The following is a 26,764-nucleotide window of genomic DNA, read 5'->3' as shown; positions in this document are numbered from 1 at the left end:
AGTTGTTTCAACGCGTTTGCCACAACCTTATTGCAAAGCTGGCATCAGTTTGGAGGATTCAGGGTGGCTGCTGGCCTGCTGCTGCAGGAAGGCACCAGGGTGGGAGTGTGTGAGCTGCGGGGAGAGGACAGGAGCTGAGCTTCAGCTTCAGGCCGGGGCTGGGTGGGCAGTGAGGGCTGTGCACACCAGGCAGGGCAGCCCGGCCCCAAACCCAGCCCCAGCAGCGGGCAGACCTCTGCCAGGCATCTCAGGCCTGTCACACAGCACCTCTGAGGCATGCAGGGGTTGTACAGCCGACTTGTCACAGGCACCTGTGGTGGAGCAAGGAGGAAAGCTGCTTGAAATCCCCCACTCCAGGTCCTGCACCCGGTCTGTTACTGCAGAGAAACACTCTAGGGTAGATCCGGCTGAGGACAAGTTAAAACACAAGTCCCACTGGCAGCAGGTGGCTGTGCAGCAGCACGAGCCCAGGAAGGCCAGGACGCTCATGGATGACCCCATTAGCTACACTCCTGCCTGCCCCATGGGCCCATGAGGGCACCCCCGGCCCCCTCCTCTGTTCTGGACAGCCAGTGCCCCTGCCATCTTGTTTTCCAAGTCACTGAGAAGCTCCTTCTCACCTGGATCCACAGAGGCAGCGATGGCAGCAGAAGGCAGCCAGCACTCAGCAGCCAGGCTATGTGTACCAGTAGTACCAGTTTACCAGTCCAGAAAGGGAATCGGTTCCTTGTTCCCCTCCACACCCTGAACACATGCATGGCCACGGAGGAAAACAACACAGCCAAATGATTGCGCAGTAACCCAAGAAACCCATTCAGGTTGCCTCAGCTTAAAAAGAAAGAAATACCAATGCTGAAAAGGGTGTGTAACAGAGCCGAAGCCAAAAATGTTAATATGTAACTGTAAGAAGGAATTTGGTGAGGTAAGCTCTTAGGTTTACTTTGAATTGTCTTTAGTAGCTAATTAGTATTATACAAAAGTCAGTTCAGACAAACAGACAAAAAGGAAGTTTTTCCCTAAATCCACATTTAGTCGTCAGTTTCCGATGCATAAAGAACAATGTTATTCCTTAGTCCTCAGATTCTAAACTAGAGACTTTATCTGATACCATTAGAGGATGCAATGGAAACCAACATTCATTTGGCAGGTTTAACGAAGAAAAATTATCTCAGAAGTAACTGTTTTACATTTGGTTTATTAGGGAAATTCTGTGGGCACTGCCTGTACTTGGAACAGCTGCTACATGGTCCACTTTTCCAGGCACTAAGAATGTACTTTTTAAAAGCCATTCTTTTTAATTCAGTGTTAAAAGTATAATAAAAAAAGATTATAAATAAAGCTATAAGGCTTAATGAGTAAGCTCTTGAATCCAAAGAATTTATTACTACGGAAATCCATTTCTGTCTGTGGTTGGCCATGTTTATTTTTCTTCATAACTTAAGTATCCCCCATTTTAGATAATTGACTGTGAACTCAAATCAAGCATGCACAAGCAGCATTATCTTGTTATCTTGGTCTTCAACTCTTTTTAGAATAAGAACAGAGTGCCACATCCATTTCCACTCCAAGCCAGCTTCATCCACATAACGTTAACTTGATGGAAATGCTCAGGCTTCCACCAGGGTTCCGGCCGCTTCCAGTAACAGTCCATTTTAGTGGCAGCATAGGTTGGAATAAAACAGGCAGGGACCGGGAGGAGGGAAGTCAAGATGATTCTGTAAGCATGTTATACTTCTGAGAAGCATAAATCATATCTCTTTGAATTACTTCTATATTTGTCAACTCCTATGTATTGGTGGTGGAAACATCTACGGCTTCATTACTTATCAGATAGCCTTGGTACTGTACACAGGATAGGGGGTACAAAGGGTCTTAAAGCATTAAACCTTCCAAAATTTTAGGAGCTCGAAACTAAATATTTAAATTGCAAGGTCAGGAAGCAGTACCACCAGCCACGGACCCACAGCGCCTTGTACACACAGACTGATAAGAGGCTTAAAAATCGTTATGGGGGCACCCTGCGCAAGTCTGTGACAGCGCTGATCCCCAGCGAGCCGTGGCAGGCTGGTGCAGGCAGCTTGGCTGTAAAGCACAGGGTCACCTACACCAAGTCCTGAAAAGGCTCAGGCTCCAGCTCCTGGCATCCCTTTAATTCACAGCTACCCCACTGCACCAGAGGTCTTTTTAAAGCTCCCGTCCACTACAAGAAGTTGTTCAGGGCAGCTACTAAGTAACTCACTAGTTACCACAAGTTCAGACTTCAGACTTTGGTAATTTAAGACTTTCTGAAATTATGGTTTACTAAATCTATATATGGAGTCCAAACTAAAAACTTCACTGCAAAGCTTTCATTTAGAGCCTCCTTTAAGTGTGGTTCTGGAAGGAGCTGGCAGGTCATCCTATAATGCGGAAACAGACACAGTATTTAAAGTATTTCAAAGCCATTCAAGCAGCCTTTACATTGTGAAACATGCCTAGAAGAAAATACCTGTTCTGCTTATAAACTAAGCTTATCGTTTCTCCAGAACCCTGCCATCAGCTCATTGATCACCAACAGATGCATTTCTACAGCCCAACACATCATCAGTCTTTCACGAAACTTGTACACTGGAAGTACAGACCCCTTCAGCACATTCACAAGCAAGTGAACTTTCATTTGTAATTTTCAGCACACTGCTCATTGGGAAAAACCACCTGCCCGCATCTGATTTATTAACAGATTCAGAGCTGTGGTTTGCAAGCATTCACTTCAGTGGAAGTGGTAAGAAATGGTGGGCTCCAAGAAACACTTAGCTAGGCACATGAAAGTGGACTTAATTGCTTTAAAAAAAGAATCCAGGCATGAGAATCTTGAAGACCAACTACCTGAGAAATTGCTTTTGTGGAATATATTCTCTATGCTGTTTTACACTTCAGAGACCTTATTTCATTCCCTGATAGCATAAGGACTGTGCCGGAGGGGGCTTTGAAGTGGTCATAGCAGGCGATGAGGATACAGCCAGTTCAGCTCCTCCGAAGCTGTAGTCCGGCATTCTGCAAAGAGCCAAACGCATCCTTCAGCTTTTCTTGCTGATAAAAGCCACGTCCTTTCTGACTGTGCAAGTTAGCTTCTTTTCTTTTCAGCAAACACATAAACTTAGCGAATTCAAATGTTTCCCCACATAACTGGATTTGAGTTGTGCTTTCCGCTAAACCTCTTACAAGACTTTAAGAGCACGGAAGAAACCACAAACTCTACGTAGGCTGGCGAAGCGAGCTACAGCAGTGCACGTTACCAGCCTGTAACAAAAAGCGCTGGTTTCCAGATCGGTATCGCGGGCGGGAGCACGGACCTACCTGCACGACACGGAGGTACAAAGGCGCTTGTTCTTTTTCCTTGAGGGAAAAACGATCAGAGCATATCACACAAAGTCGCATCTCTGCGTTTTTCAGAGCAGCACGCGGATTGGGACCCTACCTTACGAACAAGGTGCTAAGGAACCACCCGCACGGCGTGCCTGCTGCCGGCGGCTCGGGGCAGAGGCGCAGACCCAGGGGCGTGCAGCGGGCGGCGCACGGACACGACGCCGCGCGTGTGCCTGCCGAAAGGAGCCGCGGTTCCGTGGGCGCTGCCTTCGGCCCCGGCCGCTTCACCTGCGGTAACCCGGGGGCACCGGGGCGCCCCCCCGGCTCCTGCCCGGCGGCACGGGGCAGGCGCTCGCAAACCGGGGGGGGGGCTGCGGCATAAGCGCGAGTTCAACAGAGCTGCAGACAGGGCGGTTTTGACCGAATAAATGAAAAATAAAAAGTTCATAAATCACGAAGTCGGTCCAGCCTGCGACGGAGCCATCCCGCCGCTGCCCCCACGCCACCGGTGCCCGCGGGCCCTGCCCCGTGCCCGCAGCCCCGCCGAAACTCACCCACCGGCAGCCTCCGGAGCGCCGCGCCCGCCGCCCGCCGCCCCGAGCCGGCCCGCCCGCTGCCCGCCCCGCGCCGCCTTAACCCGTACGGCGCTGCCCGCACGGCCCGGCCCGGCCCCCCCTTTTGGAGGGGTCCTTCTGAGGCGCGGACAGCCAAGAAGCCGGCTGAGGGGTGCGGAGCCCCAAGAACCCGCTGTGGGGGCGCTGAGACAGCCCCTGCCCGTGGGGAGCTAGAAGAAAGCCCATGGAAAGCAACTCAGAGTAGGCCTGGACAGGTGCACGGCCGCTGCCCCCCGCCTCACCTGTACCCGTGTTTATGCCTGGTTTAGGAGAACAAGCAAACAGATTATTGTATGGCAATACAGAAAGCGTGAGGCTCACTCAGCTCCCACGGGCAGGACCTAGCCCACACAGCTTTGCCACGAAGGACGAACCAAGCTCAAGTACAGAAGGTAAAGACAAAATTTACCTAAGGACTGTGTTCTGCTGGGTCTGTCCAGCGCTACCTACCTGGACAGGTTACCAAGAACAAGCCTGGGTAGAAGCTGTGCGGAGCTACTCGTGTGGCTGCTCACAGCTGGAGGAGAACTGGCAGAAGAAAATCTCGGCAGAAAGTCTCTGCCCCACTCCGCAGAAAACCCAGTCACAAGTATGACATAAATCCTAGTGTTCAAGACTGGGTGGAGCCTCGCACATTAACTTTACGTGCAGAACAGCACACAACCTCTGCTGCAACCACTTTTCCCCCATTTTATCCATGAATGGAAGGCCCCAAACTGAGCCCTGAGTCTTATCCCACACCATCCTCCCTCCCCTGAACGCTCATCTTGAAGACGGCTCAAGAAGTTATCTTATGCTCCTTCCTGCCCTTTTCATTTAGTGCAGCCTTCTCACTGCCTTCCCACCCATTTCTCTCCTCTTGAATCTTACATGTGATTAGCTTTTTATTCCCAGGGAACAAGACAAGCAAAAGTAACAGCTTGCTTTCAGGACACTTTGCAAAAGCATAGATTCAGGTCTTGCTTCCATTACAGTGCATCGCCTCCGTAACAGCTGGGGAAGGACCACCTATCAATCAGCAACTGCATTCAAGCCCGTACTAATGCACAGAAGTAAGGCTCACCTTATGCCAGATTTCCTGTTAAGTTCAACCTCAGTGGAACAGAAAGCTAATGAGGAGCTCCAGCAACTGGCTCTTATCTTTCTTCCAAGAGAAAAACTAAAAACAAAAAACCACCAAACAGATGGTGAAGACACAAATTGGTTTCTAAAATACATTAGTGACCTGTTCTAATAAGGCAGGGCTGAAGCAGCGGTCCAGCTAGCAAACAACTCATATGATTAAAAAAGACATCAATACAGGACAAGAAAGCTTTGTGATTCCATTATAGAAATTAAATCTGAACAGCAGTAAGAACAATAAGCATTTTCTATATTCCTGCAGTTGATAATACGTACCCTCATTCCCTGAGGATTCCCTCACAACTATTTACCTGGGCCGTGGCTCCAGCAGGTCACGCTCAATGCCCAACCAAGTCAGTGAGAAGCAGCCCCAGTGAGAGCGCTGTGGCTCCTGCACTGCAGCTCAAGCACTAGACATGGCTGGTAGAGACCCAACACTGGCCGAGACCCGGGACAGCTATAAGCTTGGAGACAGGCAATGTCCATCCCCAACAACGCTTTATAAACACACAAAAAATGCTTTTTGTTGTTCTCTCAGTACTGACACACAGAAGCAGGATAACACGACCAAAGCAATAGGTACTGCTACCAAGCACTACCAAAGGTATCAGAGAAATGTTACTGAACTTTTCATACCTTTGCTCAAGGGTAGCAAGTCAGGCTTTTCTATCCATGAATTACTTTAGGTAAACAAGTAGTGCTGTTAACAAGAGCAGGAGCCTTGGACAACACTGTTAGCAAGCCTTTACCTTTTTAAAAGGTTGAACTTTTTTTTTTCTCCTGACCACCACGCAATACTGGAGCATGAGTTTGCCAGGTTCTAGTTTTTAACCATAATTTTTCTACGCTACAGTTATCTGCTACCAACAATTCCTGGTCCTCTCTGAAACTCTTCCCGCCAGATTGTAGTGAGAAGTATATGCAGTATTGTGAGGATGAGTCTTCGTAAGAACAGCTGTCAGTAAGTCAGGATCTTGTACAAGTTTTTACCAGCATCATTTCCTTTTTACCCCAAACTAAGCTGCCACCCACCTTACACATACAAGGACAGGATTTCAAATTGCCTGTAAGAGAGGAAAAAAAAGTCTTTTCATCATCCCTTACATTATGCTTGCCACAGAAGATTCCAACTGTGCAAAAAAAGTGTTTACCTATAGGTGAAGCAGTAAGTTTAATTTGGTCACAATATACACATCAAATACTGTGAGCATAATAGAGAAGACTCACAACCAAAAAAGGATAACAAATTGCTTTTGTTTTTAGTAAAGCTGTTAAACAGAAAAATGATCTAAAAATGGTTTATGTTAAAACTGATATACAAGAAGGAGAACAGCAGTTCTTTTGCACTTTTTTGCAGCTCTGTAGTTTTACATAAATTTATTCCAAGGAAATGAATTGTGCCAAGTAGAAGTTAGTCTCAATGCTAAATGCATCACTTGAAGTGAAATGAAAGCCTCCTCCCTTCTCCTTGCCAATAGTTGTAATACTCTACTTTTTATTTTTGTGTGCATGTGTTTTTGTTTTTACTGTGGAATTATTTTTAAATATCATCCATGTATGTCTTATTAAGAAGAACTGCTGGTTCAGCACCACTTTTCTTCCTCCTGGAGGTGATTAGCAAACAGAGCTCTCATAGACACTTCTCAAGGATCAGCCTTCTTTAATGTGACAAAACTTGGGGCAAGAATGTAGAGTTCTTCACAGGTCTCCTCCAGACCAGCTGGGCTCTTTTCCTGATCAGCCAGCTGAGGTCACATTAGCAGCTTTTCTTCCCCAACACCTTAATTAGGTCCAATTAGTCTGTTCACAATGAGGCAGGTCCAGATAGTGGGTTTCGTTGCTATTTGGAGAATTATTATTCTCCATACAACTATGCTTTCTTTGCATACATTAGTGGTGAATTTCAATGCAGAGTCATCAATTAATGAGTATTAAGTTGTCATCACTTTGTCGCCTGCAAAAGAAAAGTTTACAATTTTTCATTCAGTAAGGAATAGGAAGCAATACAAAACTACAATGAATTTTGATCATTCTGCCCTGTGCTCTCCCATTTCAGGATACAGCTCTCAACACCTGCACTGAAACAATCAAGCAGAAATTGTTTTAGTAAAAAGCCCTATAGATTTGCACTCCAGCTACCAAGCTTCTGTCCTCACCACAATCTGCAGCATATTACAGTAAAATATATTTATTATGCTCAAGCAGACAAGAATCTCTTAGCTTGCATGATAACTTAGATGTGAAACCTGAAGCTGTCCCTGGCTGGCTTTCTCATGAACTAGTCAACTTTCAAGTGCCCACAGCAACTGCTGGGATACCTGCCCATCATCATCTCACTTCCTCCTTTTTGGCTAAGAGGTTTCTTTCTGCCAGAGTACATCAAAAGTATAAGGTTGCATTTCACAAAAGCCTCGGTATAAGAAGGATTCGTTACACCAGTTGGGACTGAAAAGGAATTCACATTCAGCACTATTCCTTCTCCCATAGCCTTGGCTTCCTTGCCCTGTGCCCACAATCATTCTGTGCACAAGCACAAATACTCCTAGACTGTCTAGTGACAGTGACAAGAAGTCTCCTACCTTTTCAGTCACGCACTCAGAGGTACATTAGGTTTCCCCAGAAACAGAATTCTATTCTTAGAATTCCAAACCAGATCAGCACCAGATGAGATCTCGATACCTCACCAAGACCAGCTTAAGAAGGACCACAGCTTAGATCTCCAAAGCTTTGAATTTAGCGGCAGACATTTAGAAATGTTTCTGGTATTGTGACAGATTATATTGGACTGGTTTGCCTCACAGATACAACATAGCTGTGGAATTAAGTACAGGTCCCTTGCTGAATCACATCCTCTTGCTGTCTACTACTTCCCACAGCCTAGTGGAAAAGCTATTTAGAAACAGAAGACTTAAACCCTAAGCTGCGGAGACATAATTTTCTCCTGACTTCTTGGCAGCTCCACATTATACTTTGCCATCCTTCTGTCAACTTCCACCAGTTTCTGCATGGTAGCTTTTCCATGAGTAAAACACTTAAGGTGTGTTTAAACTTAGAAAAGCTCCCCTTCACCACAAGCAGACTAAAGATCTAACACCAAGTAAAACACGGGAGGGATAACAGAGCCCAAGTACCCCACGGGCAGAATTCTGGGTGCTCCAACATTTGTGAAGCTCCACTTTGTAGTGAGAAGCTAACTGGTGTACTTCTGAGAATAACTCTCATCAGAAACACCCTACTAACCTTCTACAGCAACAGATGGATGGCATGGAAGCCTGTTGTTTTCTGTAACAAACATTGCCACAATCTTTTAGAAATTCATGTAGATCTGTTACTGGAAACCCACTTTGCTGGTATTTCTGAAAAATAAAGCATGTTATTACAACACATCAGAAATTACCGGGCATTAAGTGTTTTCAAGTTTCCTCTAGAGTACAAAAGTCAAAAAGTGATTTAATGATTTGTTTCATTCATTCAATATTTATATAAGAAGAAGAAAAAAAAATACAATCCCATCCCAGAAACACCATACATGTAGTGGGACCAGAGCAAACTAAAAGTGACATAAAATTCACATTGTCCAGATTCTTTTACATCTAGTTCACTGACTGCAAGAACAAGCAAGCAGTCTTGAATCATGCTTGCATTGATCCTCCCTTGTTCCAGCTAGCTGCTGTGCTAACTGTGATTGCCCTGGGTTCATTTTCATTAGCAACAGCAATTCTGGATTCCAAAGGCCCCAGTGTGGACATTCAGCATTGCCATGCAGAGGAAATGCTCTCCAAAACACCAGTTCAACATACAAGATTCTAATATTCTAATCAGTCATCATAATTAGTGCCAGATATTCTGGTGTTGAGTGATGAACAAGGATAAATACAGAACTAGTTAGAAGTGCAGTGGAAGACTAATGCTTTACCTTTATGGTGTCATAGGAGTCAGTGATGAGTGCAATAAAAAGGCTGAGGATCATGTAAATGAACAGACTAATGAAGGAATACAGATATAACCGACTGAACACCCACACCAACGTGCTTTTCTGCTGGATTTGAGCAAATGTTGCAAACATATCATCACCGTTGACCAAAGAAAACAGACACTCGGCCACCGTGTTCAGATCTTCAAACTAGAAAATAATGAGTACAAATACTATTAGAATTTCAATCGCTCATCCAGATTAAAGGGAAGGTGAAAAATGTAACTACAAGACACAAGTATTTCCTCCCTTTAGAGCTTTACTCTTAGCAGAAAAAAAGCCAACCGAAGCACTACCATCCTTTGTTTCTTTTCTGAACATTTAAACTGAAACATACCTATCAGTAGTAGCTATGCTTATATTTCTACACAGTTCTGAGCATTTTGCATTGGCTCTTTTGCCCATTGAGCAACACAGGTCTATTTTGTGATAATAAATCTCCTTACATTTCTGTTGTCAATAAGTGACCACCACAGAAAATTTAAGTTCTTAAATTTTAAGCTATTCTAAACCTGCAGGAAAATAAAAAATAAAAAACCAGCATAGTTATGTTTTCCAACTAAGGCTTTTCAAAGTATCTGAGAATTAGGACCTCTCTCCTCTGTACCTGTCCAGCAGGGAAGACTCTTCCCTCTCCCAGTGCAGGGAGCAGGCTGCCAGCCCAGCACTGGGCTCCGCATGCTCTGCACAGCGCCACACCGCCTTCCAGTGGGGCACAGGGGAAGCGTTCAGAAATAGCAACAGTGACAAAAACCCCTACAGAACTACAGTTGTTTCCCCGATACCGATCTGTAATATTAGCACGAATTAACATGGAAATAGATAAGCACATTGTTGACTACATTTCCTTCTGCTCAGATCATTAGTGCACTTTCTACAAGGTCAGCAGGGAAGATTTCAGGGAACAGTATTCATGTCGTGCTTCTTATAAAGAACTTAGCCGCTATTATGATAGAAGATCTCACAGCATATAGCATCCCGGAGAAATGCATTGTCCTCAATTTAAAACATATGCAGACTGAACACCTACACTTCAGAGGAGAGAGTTATGAGTTTGATGAATCCAAACCCTGGGGGTAACAAAAGCTAAAGCAAGCACTGCAGCATGCATCTTTGTTACTGTATATAGGGTGTGTAATCAGAAGTCAAGCACAAGAAGTCATTTGTTATTCATGAACGGACGTTTAAAATCAGGAACCTGCTTCCCCCTCCCTCCCCCCCAAACAGTCAGATACAGCATCCATTATGAAAAGAAACCAAAATGTAGAGTTGTTTTTGTGTGCATTTTGCAATGTATAAAGCTTTACTTCTGTACACAGGTTTCTGAGAAGACGAACACACCAGGCAAACATTTTGATATCAAGCCTACACAAACAACACAGAATAAAAGAAACCACAACATACCCAGACAAAGCAAAGCAAACAGAGAAGAAAACCACTCATCCACCCATCTGAGTCAAGATTTAGTGGTTGAAGTTACATGACATGGAAAAGATTTGGAAAACAAAGTCAGCATTTGTGGGTATCACATCCACTAACACTGAACTTCATTCCAGTTGCACCGGGATTGCCAGGAGAGGGCGACAGAGAACAGAGCAATGCACCCCTAGCCCCAGCCAAACAATACAGACACTCAGATTACAGGTCAGTACAGTTCAGACAGAACGCAAGAACAGAGTTATTTTGTTAGAAGAAGCAGGTGACAAGAAGTGTATGTGGAAGGAGAAACGCTCCCATGTTCTTTTGTGTTGGAGCTTTTAAACAAAAAAGAAAATACCAGAAACAAGTCCTAAATTCATAACTGGGAGCTACACGCAGACATTTACACGGTTGACCAGAAAAGGAGTAACACTGCTGACATACCTTTTCATGGTAAGGTCCCAATACAATCCAGCCACAGAAAGTATAGCCAAGATAAATCATCCCAGCACAACAACAAAACCTTAGCACTTTGGGCAATGACGCTTGCATAGTTAAAATGAGCACCTACAAAAAAAGCATGGAGGAAAGAAAAAGAGGTCACACATTAAACAAAGAGACCTGAATAGGAGTGACAGATGTAAATATATATTATAATTGTTGAATGTTTAATTCCAGCCTTACATTGTAGGTTTGAAAATATCCCAGGTATCTGATGACTCCGACCCACACAAATAAAGTTGATGTTCCAAGTAAAATGCTGCAGACATCGTAACTTGTAAGATTCTGAGGGATCCAAAGAGAGCAAGTGGTCAGGTTACTAAGCAAGAAGTATGTCAGCTCGAGAGCTGATCGAGTTTCGGCAGGTCAAACAAACAAAGCAGGACAGTCTGATATGCAAAGGATATTGCTACATCACAAAAGTCAGACCACAGTGTGCTGCACTTATTTAGCAAGATGACCCAAATGCACTACTGCTGCAAATGGAAGCACATCTACACTGACATTCTTGAAGTTTTTCACAAAGCCTGGGAAAACTAAAGCCCTTACTTTAGTTACTGTATAGTTCTATGATCAGATTGAATATATCTCCAAGTTCATTTGTTTTTTAATGGAAAAGTTAACATATGCCGTTGTTAGGCCAACAAGCTTTCATTCACTATTTAGTATAATGTGAGCCATCATTTGAACAACAAGTTAGCCTCAGGACCACAGCCCTGTCTGTGCTACAAGCATTAACAGCTTTGAGCAGGTTGCCAGCTGTTTGAAGTAGAACACAGTTTTCACTACCAGGGACATTTGTAACCAACTCTACTCGCATTCTGCTTGAGCAGATGGCTAGAACTGGTGACAGTAAGTGTGAGATACTCATTTAGTTCACGATTTCCCACCCTCACCATACAACTGGACATTGGCAAGTGCTTCCTCTGAAAGCCACTCTGGGCATTTGCCCTTTGAGCATTAGTACACATGAAGCAGCAGCAGCACACCACCTATTCTGCTTTTCCCAGAATACAAAGTTTTGTGAACATACAAATTGTTGACACACAGCTCTATTGAAATTAAAAAAAAAAAAAACACACACCACACACCACTTAAAGCTGCCAGCTGGACAAAACACATTGATTTCCGCAAGCCCAGACGAGGAGGTCAAGGACTAGCAGTTGACACTGGTTGTGCCTGTAGTTTGGGCAGGCTGGGACAGCAAGCTATACTAGCTATTTTTCCTGCCGCTGGAGCCATTGAGGCCCCTGTTTTATCCAAGGGGGATGACTCCTGACTTCCCTGTGCAGCATGCACTACCACTACTTACAGGAATAACATAACCCAGGGATTTTAGTTAGGAACCATCTACCCACAGGTTCTAAACCAGGGATTAGGGGACTTCGCACTGCGGAAATGAGATGTTTAAACAGCTTACAAGGTCTTAATGAATGACACTGGGGAAAGGGGACTGAAAGCAATTATTAGTAAGAATAGCCCAGCACAGCCTTCATTTTAACAGATGATGCATGCATGTCCTTTTTGCTGGATGCAAGAATCCCACCACCACCCATAAGAGCAGTGCTCAGAAAGAAGAGCAAGCCCAAGAGTTTGATGTGACATACAAAATAAGCCTCAAGGGAGAACAAATGCCCAATATCTCAAGCAGCTGCCTGTGTTACAGCACAGAGGACAATGACATAAGAGAAATAAGAACTAGCAAGAAGCAAACAAGATAACTATTAACTATTTTAGCTCACTTTCATTTGTCCCCAAGTTAAAACACATTACACCTGATTGTAACAAGACTAGTACTTCACCTGAAGCATTGAACTCTCACCTTGGCTTTTATTTCCATTTTTAGGATTGACCCAATGATTGTCATCACATCACTGATAATGACTAGGACATACCATCCATTTATGAACTCCAGGCGATCAGCATGACAGACATGACGCTTGTATTTCTCCAAGAAGAAGTTCACAAATCTCTATTAACAAGCATTTAGATGTTTAGTTACAGGTCACCTTAGATGAAAAATATGTACAGATGCCCCAGTACTGTAGTAATGCTCAAGATTCACATACCCACTTTTCCCATTGTATGTGCTGGAATAATAGCCTGAAAGTCATTGGCAATAGCAAGAGAAATAAACGCAAAGAAAAAAAAATTTAGACCAGTGAAAACCAACTTTCCATAGAACAGCTGACTTCCTAACCGATCCCCACTAACCTAGCCATGACTTGTTATCCCCTTGTCAACTGCCTTCACAAGAGGTTTCTATCCACCCCCAGCAGGAATGAGACAAGAATAATTGATACCTACAACTCAAACATGGCTGTAAGGCTCTCACTTCTGACAGAGCCAACAATACCACCTCCTGCACCCCACCTGGCCTATCTGCTCTCACCTGTTCTTTTTGCTCATAAACAAATGACAGTGTCCATACTCCTGGCAGCAGTTTGATAACACCTTTGCTGAATTCTGTAAACCACACAAGGGTGAGGACAAGAAGGATATACTGAATAAGACTGAATAAGATAAACAAGTATCTGTGTTTTCATATCATACATATCCTGCACTTATTTTCCACCTACTATAAGCTTACAAAGTCTGCGCCAATTAATTGTTACAGACTATTACACCTCAGGGCCCAGCTCGTGTCTCTGCATCAGCCTTTGGCCCAGAAGAGCCAAGTCTGCTTACACAAGGCTCTACAAGCAGCTTGAGATGAAGTCAGTCTCAGAGTCTGCAAAGGAAGGTAAGCAAGAGGAATCTGACAGCGGGCTGACCAGGGATAGTAGAGGGAGAAGGAAGAACTGAAAACAGACAGAATTAAAATATATGCTATGCTTTCTGTTCTCCAGTTATTGTTGGCTTCGAGGGATGTTCATTAAAGTATTAATTTACAATATGACCTGTATAGGATTTCTGCTCTGAAGTCAGTGAAGGAGAATTCATACTTTTAAGGTGTAAGATGTGTTGGCTGTTAGCAGCACAAAGACTCAGAAGTATTATTTTGTTTGTGAAGGTCTTGATGGTTTTGTTTGTTTGTTTTTATTTTGTATAAGATCCTGAACAACATTAAGTCCTGGACACGCACCCAAAAAAGTGCCCTCCTAGCGCCCTCAAGAGATAAAATGAAATGCTTCATATTACAGTAGAATACAACCAGAAGTAAAACCTCTTTCTGCAAGCAACTGTTCATCACAGACACTTACACACCCTTTCTAGCAATAGAGATATAGCAAGAGAACATCCTCACAAGTGATTTGCCAGCCAATATTTCAAAAACATCCCACTTCACAAAACTAGCAAACATGATAGAGACAAAATAAACATTGAGATTATGAGTACTGTGCTTACTTTTTGTAGCCTCAAGGCAAGAACAATGGATCGTGTGCAGAGGATAAGAGATGCTAAGCAACTTAAGATGACAAATCCATCAAAAACTAGAATATACTGACTGTTTTTCTGGAGAACTGTAAAAAAGCCAAGGAAAGGAAAGAGTTAGTCTTCACATCTTTTTGAGCACATATTGTTACAAAATGGTCAGATATATTACATTTAAACTCTTACCCCATGAAGAAAGGGGGTATGAAACTACTCATTTTTGAACAAGTATGTCTTGAGTACAATTGACCAGAGAATTATATGGGTATCCAGAATTATAAGCATGCTTGAGTTTTTCAAAATTAAAACAAAACTGGGAATATTAATACAGGTGTCCCCTTTTTCCACTAAGTTCATCTCTCCATCTACATCTGTGTTCCAACAGTGTTACAGCTACACAGGGTAAAAGAAGTGATGTTGATGAGTCAACATCTGTATTAACTTTAAAACCAAACAACAACAAAAAATCCCACCTCATTTCTCATTCCCTGACCTGCAATCAAACTTGTTTGACTTTGCATTGTATTCTTTCCATGCAGATTTAGAAGCCATCATGTAAACCCAAAACAGATGTTTTATCATCAATTGTCCCTATCACAACATGTATTTTTTTTTTAACTATATGAAATACAGTAAAACACTCTTTACCATTGTAAACAGCACTTCAGCTTTATTGCAAAATTACACATGGTTCCTCAGCTGGTTATTACATGTAAACAAACTACTCAGGAACAGCTAGCTGAAAGACAGCTACCAAGAAATTTTGTAAATAGATGCAAGCCAGAACACTCTGTGGTTATTCAGAACACACTATAAGATATCTCTTTAATATCAGTACCACATGCTATTATCAGAGAAAAGTTGGCTTTGGCCAAAGGTAGGCTATTTAACATCATCATCAATTGAAATCCTATATAGGACACACAACTATTACTCTGCCATAGTCCTTTACAGCAAGTCGACACACAGAAGTAGTCACATGCTGTTCAGTACAGTGACTATTCCTGCGAAGGAGTCTTTAGTACACAATCCTCAACCATTAGATAAAGCCTTCACAACTGAAAAAAAGGCAGATACCATCCCTTGCTCATGCACATTATGAAATTTATCAGTGGAAATAACAATTAAAGAAAAAAGACAACTCTAAACTCTTTCAGAAATGGCATGCTTCAACCGCTCATAAAGAAACACTTTTGAAAGTTGTAAAAAGGATTGAGTTGGGAATTTACCATTATTAGTACATGAACTGGAATTGTTTGAGCAATCTCAGATCAGTAGAACAATTAAAATCTAAGAGAAACATCCACCCTCCTTCCAGACAGAGCCTACTGCTAACACACACCACTGTATAGAGATGCCCATGTTATCTCAATCTCTTCTGTAAAAGGGGATTATTTCCCAAACACCTGATTACAAAGAGGTAATGAGTTGCATCAGGCAAAGCTTTTTGTTGTCAGGGCAGGGAGTGGGTAGGATGAACAGGATAGGGAAAGTCTTGTTAGACAGACTTACAGAGCAGGTGAAATGACAGGAGGAGACGTGTAACACTGCCATTGTGCAGAAGCGTGTGCTATACTCACCAGAACCAAGTATGTGCCAGTCTTTGCATTCTTGAATATCAGTATCACTATCAAAATAGATTTTGATTTTTCCACTGTGAGCTCTATTATTGAAAGTGATCTGGAAGCACAAAAGTATATCAGAAGCAAGACCAGCAAAAAAGTATTTATAAAACAAGTTTTGGTAACTGCTCTGACATAATACGCATCAGTATTTGTTATTCAGGTAAGTTTTAAGAAAGCTGTCACCATAAACAGTGGTGTAGAAATAATTTGAGAACATGTATCTTATAGCATAAAAGGCAATATTCCAAGAAGCCAAACTTCAAGTTTAACCTTTAGTAGACTAGCAATTACTTACCTCCTTCTCAGGCTATGAAGTTAGCAGCTGGAAACAACATTGGCCCATGGAAACAATTCCAGGAACCTTTGGTAAGAAGGGGTAAGGGCCAGGACTCAACTGCTTTTCCCTTGCAGTCTAGATACAAGGATGATGCCTGTGGGCCCTTAAGCTCTTGTTATATGTACAGTGTTGGAAGTGCCATACCCCACAGTCACTTACAGTATTTTGAAATGCATAGCAGTCAGGCAATTCACGGGCATGGATTGTTTGTAGGGCAATGCCTTTCAGCTTGAAGGAGATTTCAACCTGTATAAGCCTGAATGTTTTAAAAAGTATATAAATATACACACAAATACATGCATACACAAAGCATAGAAACTGTACCAATCCAAATCCATCATATCCATATGAAAGTGAAAAAAATTGCAAAACCAAATCCCACACTACTTTACCTATAAAATTCAAGATTGAAGAATGAAGAGTTCAACTTCAGTTCAGCATTTTTACTGGCCAGCTCCTGTGGCTTTAAAATGATACATTCTGCAAAGAGAAGAGGAAAAGATAAAATGCAAAAAATTTCACATATAAAGCACCATAAAATTCAGCTAATTGGGTTCAATCATAAGTCCTAATCAAGCAAATACTCATACAGAGTCCCAGCTAGGGGATTATGTAAGCAGCTGTGGAGAAGCTGCAGCCAGGTCTCTGCTCTGAGAGGTGGTAATGACACCCACCTACTGAAGTTACAGCCTTATCAGCACTCAAATCTGCATTTGAACTTTCTGCATGGAATGGAGATGAAAAAACAAACAGGAAAAAAGAAAAAAAAATAAGACCACAACCCACTAATGACAGCAGCTGAATAGCTTCCTATAGTCTACACAGTTGTCATTTTTAGGTAGATAAGCAAGAGGGAAAGAGGCAAAAAACACATGAGCACCACAGAAAAAAGCCATTCGTTTTAAATTTTACTGATTTAGCATTAGAATTTAAATACTCTACAGTTCAAGATACTTTTTAGTGCAACAGTACCATACCTGTTTCAGTAGAAATGTCTATGTTCAGTGTGTCATTGGAAGGAAGCATTGCACCTTTCTTGTACTGCTGTTTACAAATTTTTAAACCTGATCCATCATGTTCATAACCAAGCGTCCCCAAGGATATGTTCTTTAATTGTTTGTACTAGTTTAAAAGCAAAACAGAACTAGAAGTTAACAGAGATTCTCCTCTTTCTGCAAGAGACAGTAACTTGCTGTCTCAGAGTTACATGCATCAATACAACTTTTGCATAAAAAAAAAAAAAGAAAACCCCTCAACTTGCAGACTATGTGAAAGTAAAGATTTTGGGGCATCTCATAGGAAGCTAAGCCAGCTGCTGGCCACTAATGAGTAGTGCTTGACATCCTGGTTACACAGTGACTAGTTGCCCCATACCTACTGGGCTGCCGGCAAATGATTACCCCTGTGCTGTTCAGCAAGCCAGCAGACAAGTTTTAATGAGATGCGTGGCAGGGACTTCAGTGCAGTCCTGCTACTAACCACACACACTCCAGGGATATCTTATGTATTTAACTCATGAAGGTGTTAGTTTTCAAACCACTTGAAACTTTAAGATCTTTGGTTTAAAATTCAGCACAATTTTAAAAAATCCTGGGCTGTATAAGTTAAACTCTTCTATCTTGAACTCAGATGCTGGTTAAAACAGTTAAAAGCACAATACTAAGCAAGCTTAGGACTTACGTGAGCTATTATGGGTTTAGTGTGAAGGCCTGGAAAGATTAGTAAGTGATTTGCAAATTTCTGCTCTTTTTCTACAGCAATCCCTCCCCTAAAGTAGTCATCTCACGAAGATAAGCGTACCCAAATTATTTCATGGAGGCAGTAGAGGTTTAGGTTGAAAGCACATACAGTCCAAGTCACAGTTGTATCTTTGTCCGTAAACCTACCCCAAGAGCAAAATCAAAGCTGCTCCCTGTAACTACAGGAGAGTGAAGCCACGTATCTGCTGTACAGCTAGCAACCAAGGAGCACACACACAGCTTGGGCAGCGTCCAAAAGTAATTTAACCTGTCTGCTTTACACAAGCACAGAGGCAACTCAAAGTATGCCTGTGAAGAAGGCACTTTAGTTTCCACTTACTTTAAATACAGTGCAAGTCACCTGGAAAGCGTCACTGTGCTAGCTTCTTTGTATGTGCTTAAAAACAAGGGCTAGAAACGCAAGCCAATAATGAATGTCAAGTCAAGCATTCTCCACGCATGGATCCACTGAAAAACTCCGTTTCAAGGCTGATCCTATCCTGACCTGCCTCCTACACAGCCCCAGGGCTGGATGCCAGGTATATGCTCTGACCGTGGAGTCACACCTTGCAGGTGATGCTGGCACCTGGGGCACAGCTCCTGCCGTGCCTCTCAGCTGCCCAGCAGCAGAGCAGCTCAGTGACAAGCCCATGTGCCAGCCCAGCTCAGCACCAGCACCCAGACTACACAAATTTATCCTTCTTGAACAATATGTCTACATTTATCCAACATAGGCATTTTATGAAGAGACCTTTTCCTGATGCCTGTATCACACACTGGCCCATTCTTGAGGATATAAGCTATTATTTTTCTACTGTCTTCTATCTGGACTTCACCTCAGCATTAGTGCCTACAAAAGAAGGAAAAGAGAGAAAGCGAGCAAGAAAGAAAAAAAGGAACGTTTTGAAGCAGAAATAGTAGCAATATTGAGAACTCGGAAGATGGAGAAAACTACCTCAGCACTCATTTTAACAGTCAGACCCTTGACCTTGTGCTGCACAGTAGAAATGTGTTTGATCTGCTGAGGGCTCTGCTGTAGTGTAGAGGTATCTGAGAAGCAGCAAGCCCCAGCACAAGCACACATTTAAAGAGGAGGCATGGCCTCGCACCGCAGCATCCCCAGTGGGCAGCACTGCTCTGTGTCAGAGCTAACGTCCGGAGGTCCGGGAAGGGAGAGGTGGTTTAAAGCCACTTGCTGTTCCTCCCACCTGAACTGTTCCTGGGCCTATCACCATTCCTGAACACAAACAACACGTCCCACTTTACACACACACACCACCTCCTTCATCTCATGACTTCTGAATGTATTAAATATAAAAATACATACTGAATTTTCATTCTAGATTTATTCACCCTCCTCCCTCAATTATAAAGGGGAGGTTCTTTAAAATGCCATCCCTAGCCAGGGCCAGTGCCCCTACATTCCTGGGAGTACCGTATTCCCCATTTTGAGGCCTCTGGCACTCACTACAAAGCTGCAATTCAGTATAGCTGTAAGCACAAAATTTTTTGAATACCACACATAGGTATACTCAGGCCCATGGCTCTTCAAAGCAAGACCTAAACAAAGGTTCCAGTTCATGCGAGATGACTGATTTTCCAGGTTTTCTGGATTTCAGTACTATCCACTAACCAAATAAAATTTGTCTTAGATTTATCTCCAGGAGACAAAAACGCAGATATCTACACACAAGCTTCAGAACATCCCACCTAAGTGGATTCACTAAAATATCAAAGTTGAAATTCAAACAGAGACAGAAAAATAGAGGCTTAGCAGAGGTCTATTAGCTCTACGTTCAGCTTCAACACTCTTCATTATAAACGAATGCACTTACCTGATTAATAACATAAAAAATACTATCGTAAGCATCCTGCTGTGTATATATGCTGCAGCTGTAGTCATCTTCATCAACACCAGAATAGCCTTTCAGGAATAGGTGTTTAAAAGCGACAGTGTTTTCCTCTTTGAATGAAACCACCAGCTGGTTACTCAAACCGAAGAAGATAAGCTGACAAGAGAAACAGAGTTTTGAGTACTGTTCAAGCAGCAACATTTTGGGAACAGCTTTAAAGTACAATAAATACAAAATAGAAAGGTGCCAGTTACTGCGATCCTGCTACAATAGGAGCAGAGTATCTGCCTGTTTACAATGCTAATGAACACCACACCACTACTAAAGTCAAGGTTACCACATGCATGGCAAAAGAAACAGAAAACCAAAGTTTTCTACTGATCCCAAAACTTACAGTGCAACAACTACACAAAGAGCTAGGTCACTGCTGCCTTTTACACACCCACAACCAGCAGCTCTAACTGAAGTTTGCTAAAAATTTTGTGGAGGGTGCAAGGGGCAGAAGAGCTCACCTAACAGCACAGACTGCTACCCCAAAAATGCCCTGCTTTGCTACGGGACAAATTCCAGCAGGTCCTTGGCATGGCACAAGGCTACAGCAAAGGTATGTGGGACCCCAGGGCAACAAAAAGCATCACCTGGGGCCCCAGGTGCTGCTTAAGGAGGCTATAACAAGCAGCAGCAGAAGACAGCAGAGTCATTTCTCAGGATTTGTGCTGACCACCTGTATGGATGCCCCTAGATGCTGAAATCAAGCGGCAAGAGTTTCTTCATGGACACCATAGCTGGAGCATATCCCAGGCCCCAAATAGCTAACCCTTCAACCCAGGATTCAATTGTTTACTAATAGTAAATGTGAAACTGGCTCATTACTATATCAAGTTTCCAAGCCCTGCGAGAAACTGGTAGAAGCAGGGAACCAGTAGGAGGGAGAAACTGCAAGGGAATCACAGACTTAGCAGTCCACCAGAGCAAACAGGCAGGCTCCACTAACATTCAGGTGCCTTCACTGAAAACAATGGAAGCTGGAAAGCACACCTATTTTTTCCCCTTCACTGGCACACTTCATCATTTGTCCGAGGCAGTAATTGCTTAGATCTGGGCTAGGCTAAAGGATACATGCAGCAGTACTATTTAGAGAAAGGCTTTTTGGTTGCACAGCAAAACTGCAGCCAGAACAAAGAAAAAGGAGGTGCCAGCTGTGCCTATTACGCACAATCTTTAGATTAAAAATATTCATGCTTCTAGCCAAGTTTTAAATCAATTACATCTTCAGTTGGCTACAAAATTGTTAACTGTGCTACAAATGAGTCCACAGCACTCCAGTTAGGATCTCTGGAAGAGTAAAAATAAAAACAAACAAAACCAACAACAACAGTCCACAGGGGTCTTCCAACCACAATACAGAGAAATCAAACAGCAGAATTTCCTCAGGGGACTCCCTAGGGGATTTCTGCACAGAGTTGGAGTAAAACTTATTCCCCACACTGGGACAGATGCCTCTTCTGCTTTTCACTAAGGCACAGATGTCCAGCTGCTATGCCACACCTAAGGAGCTGCAACAGGAGCCTGGTAATAAGCTGACATGAGGCAGAAGCAGCTACAAGGCTTAAACAACTTCCAGGACATTATTTGGGATCTGTGAAATATACAGACACTTACAAGAATCCGTCTGCCTGATATTAGCTCCCATTCAAGACTGCCTTGAGCCTTCACAGTTTGTTTTCCTTCCCTTGCTGACTACCTGGCAGGTGTCAGAGCAAGGCCCAAGGTCAGCCTGAAAGAAGCCTTAGGAATTGATCCAGGAAATCTTGTGGCCTTTGAAAGCAAAGCAGCAGAGCACCCTTCTGCTCACAGAGGGCTATGAAGGGACCTGCCAGTCAGCATTTGCCAGTGGATAGTACGATAACCAACCACACCATGACAGCAGTGTGTTTAACAACCTCCTCTCCTCTGCCTCTACCTGTCCAGCTCTCTGCAGACTGTTTGAAATGCATCACTCGGTGACAGAAGCAAGGGGCACGCCTGATTATTCCCTGCATCAGCAGACAGACTGCCTAGCATTTTCACACTGAACACATACATTTGAAGTTACTTACTAGATTCTGAGGACCACCATCTTTGACGTGACCCACTGAAACAGGGATATATGAATGCAGCAGGAAGCAGAACATGCAGCAGCACTGTGACACAAGCACTTCTTAGATGGTGTTGGATTTAGAGGAAGGGATGAGTAATTTTTTTAAAGTGCTATCTTAGAAACAGCAAATTATTTGGTCAAACACTGCTGCAAAACCTCTAGGAGGCTTTTGTAATTTAATTTGTTATTCTTCCCCTTCAACATACAGCTTTCGTAGTATTTTTTTTTTCTTTCTGGACTGAAGCAGGAAGTTAAAGCCAATGAAGAATACTCAGAGATGGTAGAGACAAAGACCACAGACCTCCTTCTCCTGCATATCATTGCTTTTCTAGGAGTAAAAACAGAGGAAAGATTACCTGTGTAGTCACCATAAGGATCTTCAAAATCTGCAAAGCCAGTTTCCACGGTATCTGACGTCTTGCTCTGTATTTTTCACATGGGTTCATGAAGTAAAATTTCAAATCCTCTTTTAGAGCTGTCTCTTTTAGGTCTAAATCTGACTGAGCCATCATATTTCTGCCATACAAACAACGTTAATTAGAACCCAACAGAACACTTCAGCAAATGATTCCCTCATTTTGCATTTTCACCTCACATCTCCACATGACATAAAGGGGCTGTAATTTCTTTTTAAACAGTAGAATTTAAAAAATATTAACATATGATCACAGAATTAAAATCACTCAACCATAACATAATTAAACAGCTATTTCTCAGGAAACAGTTGTTAAATAGGACCTGTAATGGCAATAACAAGTCTAGTTTTATCTCTCTCTTAAAACTGAAGCTTTGAAGCAAGAAGAGGCCACTGTTAACGCTTCACTGAACAACCCACATTCCACCACCAGAAAAAGATGTCTTTAAGACTAAACCCAAGCAGGCTTCAGAGCGCACTGCCATCATGAACACACCTCTTTAAGGGCTAAAGTCATAGACATTTAAATATTTGAGGAAAAAAAGAAATCAAATACGTTAAAATAAAAAAAAAAAAAAGAAGAACAAGCACAGAGGACAGCTGTTGTAGATGTCTTAAACCACTGGAAGTTTCTCCCTCTCAGCTGAACACGGCATTGAAAGCTTTCCCCTTCTCTCACAGTCTTTCTAACCTTGTTCTCCGGTGCTGCAGTTGTCCGAGTTTCCCTGCCTCAGACAAAGGTCAGAACCAAGCGTGTAACCTTTTCCCCCCCCCCTCCAGTTGTCAAGGCAGAGCGAGCACATCTGAAACAGCTACACCAGCTGATTATCAGTCCCGTTAACCATCCACAGAACTGCTCCCACCTTCCGAATTTTAAAAAGGAAATTTTCTCTCAAGGTCAAAACCAAAACCACCAATTCCAAGTTTTCAGATACAGTCTTACTTCTTCTGTCCCCACCTGTCCGAGGAGTACAGGTATTTCTGCCCGAACGGTAGACCACGATGTACATTTGGCTTGCTAGAGCAGGCAAACACGAGAAGCGAGAGCTAAACGCAAAGGCAGCGCGGTGCCATTCCTCCATAAGAGGAAGTGAAAATCTATTTTAGCATCAGAATCTCAAAGGTTATCTTTATTACACATTAAATCAATCATTCACAAAGGGGGGGGGGGGGGGGGGGAAGGTTGATTTTGGTTTTGAGACAGAGAAAACACAGGAATGGTTTTAAAAGGAAGACTTGTTAAATACAATTGTACTTGGATTTTTAAGAAAAAACAAATGTGATTAAAGTCAGTCCAGTATAAGATATAAACTTGGAAAAACAAACAACCAAATCTAACAGAAAAATATATTATAATAATAACTGTGAGTAGTCTCTACGGAAGGAGATGTGTGTGCTTTTCAATCCAGCACTGACACCCCAGGAAAGAGCTTCTCCTGTCCCGGCTGCTCGTGAACAGGCAGAAGCACTTGTGTGGTACACAATGAACAAGACCTGCACCAGACTAAAACGAATAGGAGCAGGGAAAGGAAGAGGAAACGGAGCAGGTTTAAGCTGGATCTGATTGATACCTAAAGCATAGAAGTATGATGTAAAAAGCACCCCAAGATATAAGCAAAATCCTCCCTTAAACTTCAAGTAAATCATATCTGAAATGGCAGAAGTTAAACCAAACAGCAAGCTTTCCGAGAAAGACTGTTTCCTTAGATATTCGAGTACATACCATGGAAATCACGGTGTTTTTTTCCAAAGTCGCCTCTCGAGCCCCTACAGCTAGCTGCTCTAGCAGCTACAAGTTGACTAATAACAGTACTTTCACTTCTACACAACCCTCGCTTATCTGCGCTGCGAGGGATCATCTTCACTGATGCCTTCAGTTTCCTTCACTAACCAGCTGCAGAAACTCTTGACAGGAAGTTCAGCCACGGAAAGCAGCGCACATTTTGATTTACAAAAGAAGAGGTGAGACTCAAGCCTGCATCACTGTTGGGTTTCTGCTTCCAGCAACTAACAGGCAGGAGTGCTCTGGTGTGATATTTAAGAAATAATACCCTCAGCAACAGGTGATACACGGCAATTGCTTTCTAAGACGTTAGTTTCTAGAATAAATGCAAAGTACCGTTCGAATAAATTGCATTAAACTGCAGAGCTGCAACTTCTAACCAAAATATTAGGAAATAAGCGTGAAGAGCAGTGGTTAGAGCACCCTGAGCGGTCAGCGGGGGGCCGCACGTTGTGAGCATCGCCCAGCTCCGAGCCCCCAGCTCGGGGCACGACGGTGGGGCGGCTGCATCCCGGCACGGTCCCGGCCCCGGGGGCACCGACACGAGCGAGCTGTGCCCAGGGGAGCCGACACCGCAGCGTTACCTGCCCGTTACCTGCCGCCCCGCGGCGGGGACCGACCTCCCGCAGCCCAGCTCGGGGGAACACCGGGGGCTGCTACCCCCCACCCCAGCCCCGCCGCCTCCCCGCCCCGCTCACCCGCTGGAGGCGGCCCGGCCGCCGGGCAGGTACTTGAGGGAGATCTCCATGGGCAGCCCGCGGCAGGGAGGGAGCCAGCACCGCCTCCTGAGCGGCCGGGGCTGCGCAGCGCCGGGCCCCGGCCCCGCTGGCTTTAAGGGGCGCGGGCGGAGGAGGGCGGACACGTGCCCCGGGCCCGGTGGGACGGGACGGTACCGGAGGGGACCCCAGGCCGCGGCCCAGCGGTGCCGGCTCCCCCCAGTACCGCGGTGCTCCCCCGGCGGAGTCAGGGGCAGAGGGTGGCCCGGCCCAAGGCGGCCCGGCGGCACCTCAGTGCTGGAGGAGCGGCGTTTTGTGCCCCCTCCAAACGGGGAGGGTTGGCGGGGGCTTCACCAGAGCAGCCGCGAACCCCTCACCTGCCTACACGACTTATGCACTTGCTGCTTTTAATTGGGAAGGTGTGAGCAAAACGGGGCGTTGATTTCCCCCTCTTTGCATGCGCACTGTACTCCTTCCCTCAGGGATGTGCGGTGTGGGCAGCGGTGCCCAGAAGGCCATATTCCCCTCAGTCTAACTTATTCTGTTTATACACAGGAGGTGTGCTAAAAACAAGAAGTTTTCACTGCCCAGCCATATGCAAAACCACGGTACTGAGACGAGCTTCGGTGTCAGCACTGCTGTGACCCACGTTGCTTGTTTTCATGAGGGAATACTGACTGAAAAAATCTCCACAAAGCAACTCTTACCCCTCCACACCTTCATGGACAGCGCTTAGAGCCCCATTTTCTTTCAGAGGGCATTTTTGAGCACAGTAATTTCATCTGGTGCTTAATTTGCTTATTTGCTCTCCCCACCTACACTTTACAGTGCTATCTGTGCCTGCCTGGTGGTTGTATCGGCACGAAGATAGCAATGTCTCCAGGATGCAGCTTTACATGTGTCGCTAGCATTGCTGATGTTGAGGTCACTGATACTGAGGTCAAGACTGTTTTTTTTTTTTTAACTGAAATCATTGTCTCTGCAAGGTTATAGTCAGCACATCATATGTTGACAAGAAATAAGAGTAAAAAGCCTCATCACATGCAACGGCAGCAGCTGTGGGGCTCCTGGCAGAGCTGCCCTTTGTCTCAGTTGCAGCCAGCAGACCAGAAAGCACAGAACCGCCTGGCTGCTTCTCAGGTGAGCCAAGTGCTCCGGCAGAGGAGGGTCCTGAACACCAGGAACTGAGCAGGTCGTAAATCTGGACAGCAAGCACTTGGATTGGCAGCACGACTACCACAGAGAAAAATAAATGTTTGAGCATCTCTTTCTCTTAATAAATAAATAAATAGATATGTAATACAAAGAGCATTTGTTTGTAGCCACAACTGGACAATTTGAGCAGGTGTCAGTCAGTAACCTTTCAAAGTACTGATCTTTCCTTCATATGCTAGCCTGCACCCATGGCCAGAAATATGCAAGCGTTGCTCTGCTACCTTTCTGAGCACTTTGTCCCTCCTTTTCCTCCCACCCCAGCCTACCCACTGCTTCACATAGCCATCTCTTAATTTCAGATAACCCTTCCTTTCTGGCTTCACACTGTGGCCTTTCCCATCATTGTCTAAATGCAAGTTGCGTTGTGTCTTGCCTCCCCCAAGCCACACAGCTATCAGCAGTGCTAGATTAGAAGCAGCACTAACACAGCCTGGTGTTCCAGCAGTGCTCTGTGTCTCAGTTGATTGCCATTTAGCTGCAACACAAGTACAGGGCTGTACTTAAAGGCTCTAACTGGAATCTTGCTGCGGAACAAACTTCACCATGAGGTTTACTCTTTAGGCAACAGAAACCATGAAGGTTTACTCTTTAG

At 43.9% G+C, this 26,764-nt stretch overlaps 1 protein-coding gene across 1 annotated transcript; it reads right to left on the bottom strand.

The window, feature by feature from the left end:
- Window positions 1-6,234: 6,234 nt before the first annotated feature.
- On the bottom strand, window positions 6,235-25,039 carry MCOLN2 (mucolipin TRP cation channel 2). The gene is made up of 14 exons (XM_035537297.2): window positions 24,940-25,039; window positions 22,400-22,559; window positions 19,886-20,059; window positions 17,289-17,433; window positions 16,704-16,791; window positions 16,471-16,567; window positions 15,930-16,029; window positions 14,323-14,438; window positions 12,797-12,946; window positions 11,158-11,259; window positions 10,918-11,040; window positions 8,998-9,204; window positions 8,322-8,437; window positions 6,235-7,035 (listed from the first exon to the last, which is right to left on the bottom strand). Exons 1-14 carry the CDS (start codon window positions 24,987-24,989, stop codon window positions 6,999-7,001), a joined length of 1,665 nt encoding a protein of 554 aa, XP_035393190.2. The 5' UTR covers window positions 24,990-25,039; the 3' UTR covers window positions 6,235-6,998.
- Window positions 25,040-26,764: the final 1,725 nt, after the last annotated feature.

This window comes from Cygnus atratus, chromosome 8 (assembly GCF_013377495.2).
Source record: "Cygnus atratus isolate AKBS03 ecotype Queensland, Australia chromosome 8, CAtr_DNAZoo_HiC_assembly, whole genome shotgun sequence".
In the NCBI taxonomy this organism is placed as follows: domain Eukaryota; kingdom Metazoa; phylum Chordata; class Aves; order Anseriformes; family Anatidae; genus Cygnus; species Cygnus atratus.
The sequence above is the reverse complement of the archived record's forward strand: the minus strand, read 5'-3'. Positions and strand labels throughout refer to the sequence as shown.

Coding starts and splice junctions, on each gene's coding strand:
- MCOLN2 (XM_035537297.2), bottom strand. CDS start 24,989: ATGGAGATCTCCCTCAAGTACCTGCCCGGCGGCCGGGCCGCCTCCAGC. Junction 20,060..22,399: donor TCCTTATGGTGACTACACAG/GTAATCTTTCCT, acceptor TTCTCTTGTCAG/CTTATCTTCTTCGGTTTGAG. Junction 11,260..12,796: donor AAATGGAAATAAAAGCCAAG/GTGAGAGTTCAA, acceptor TGGATCCCTCAG/AATCTTACAAGTTACGATGT.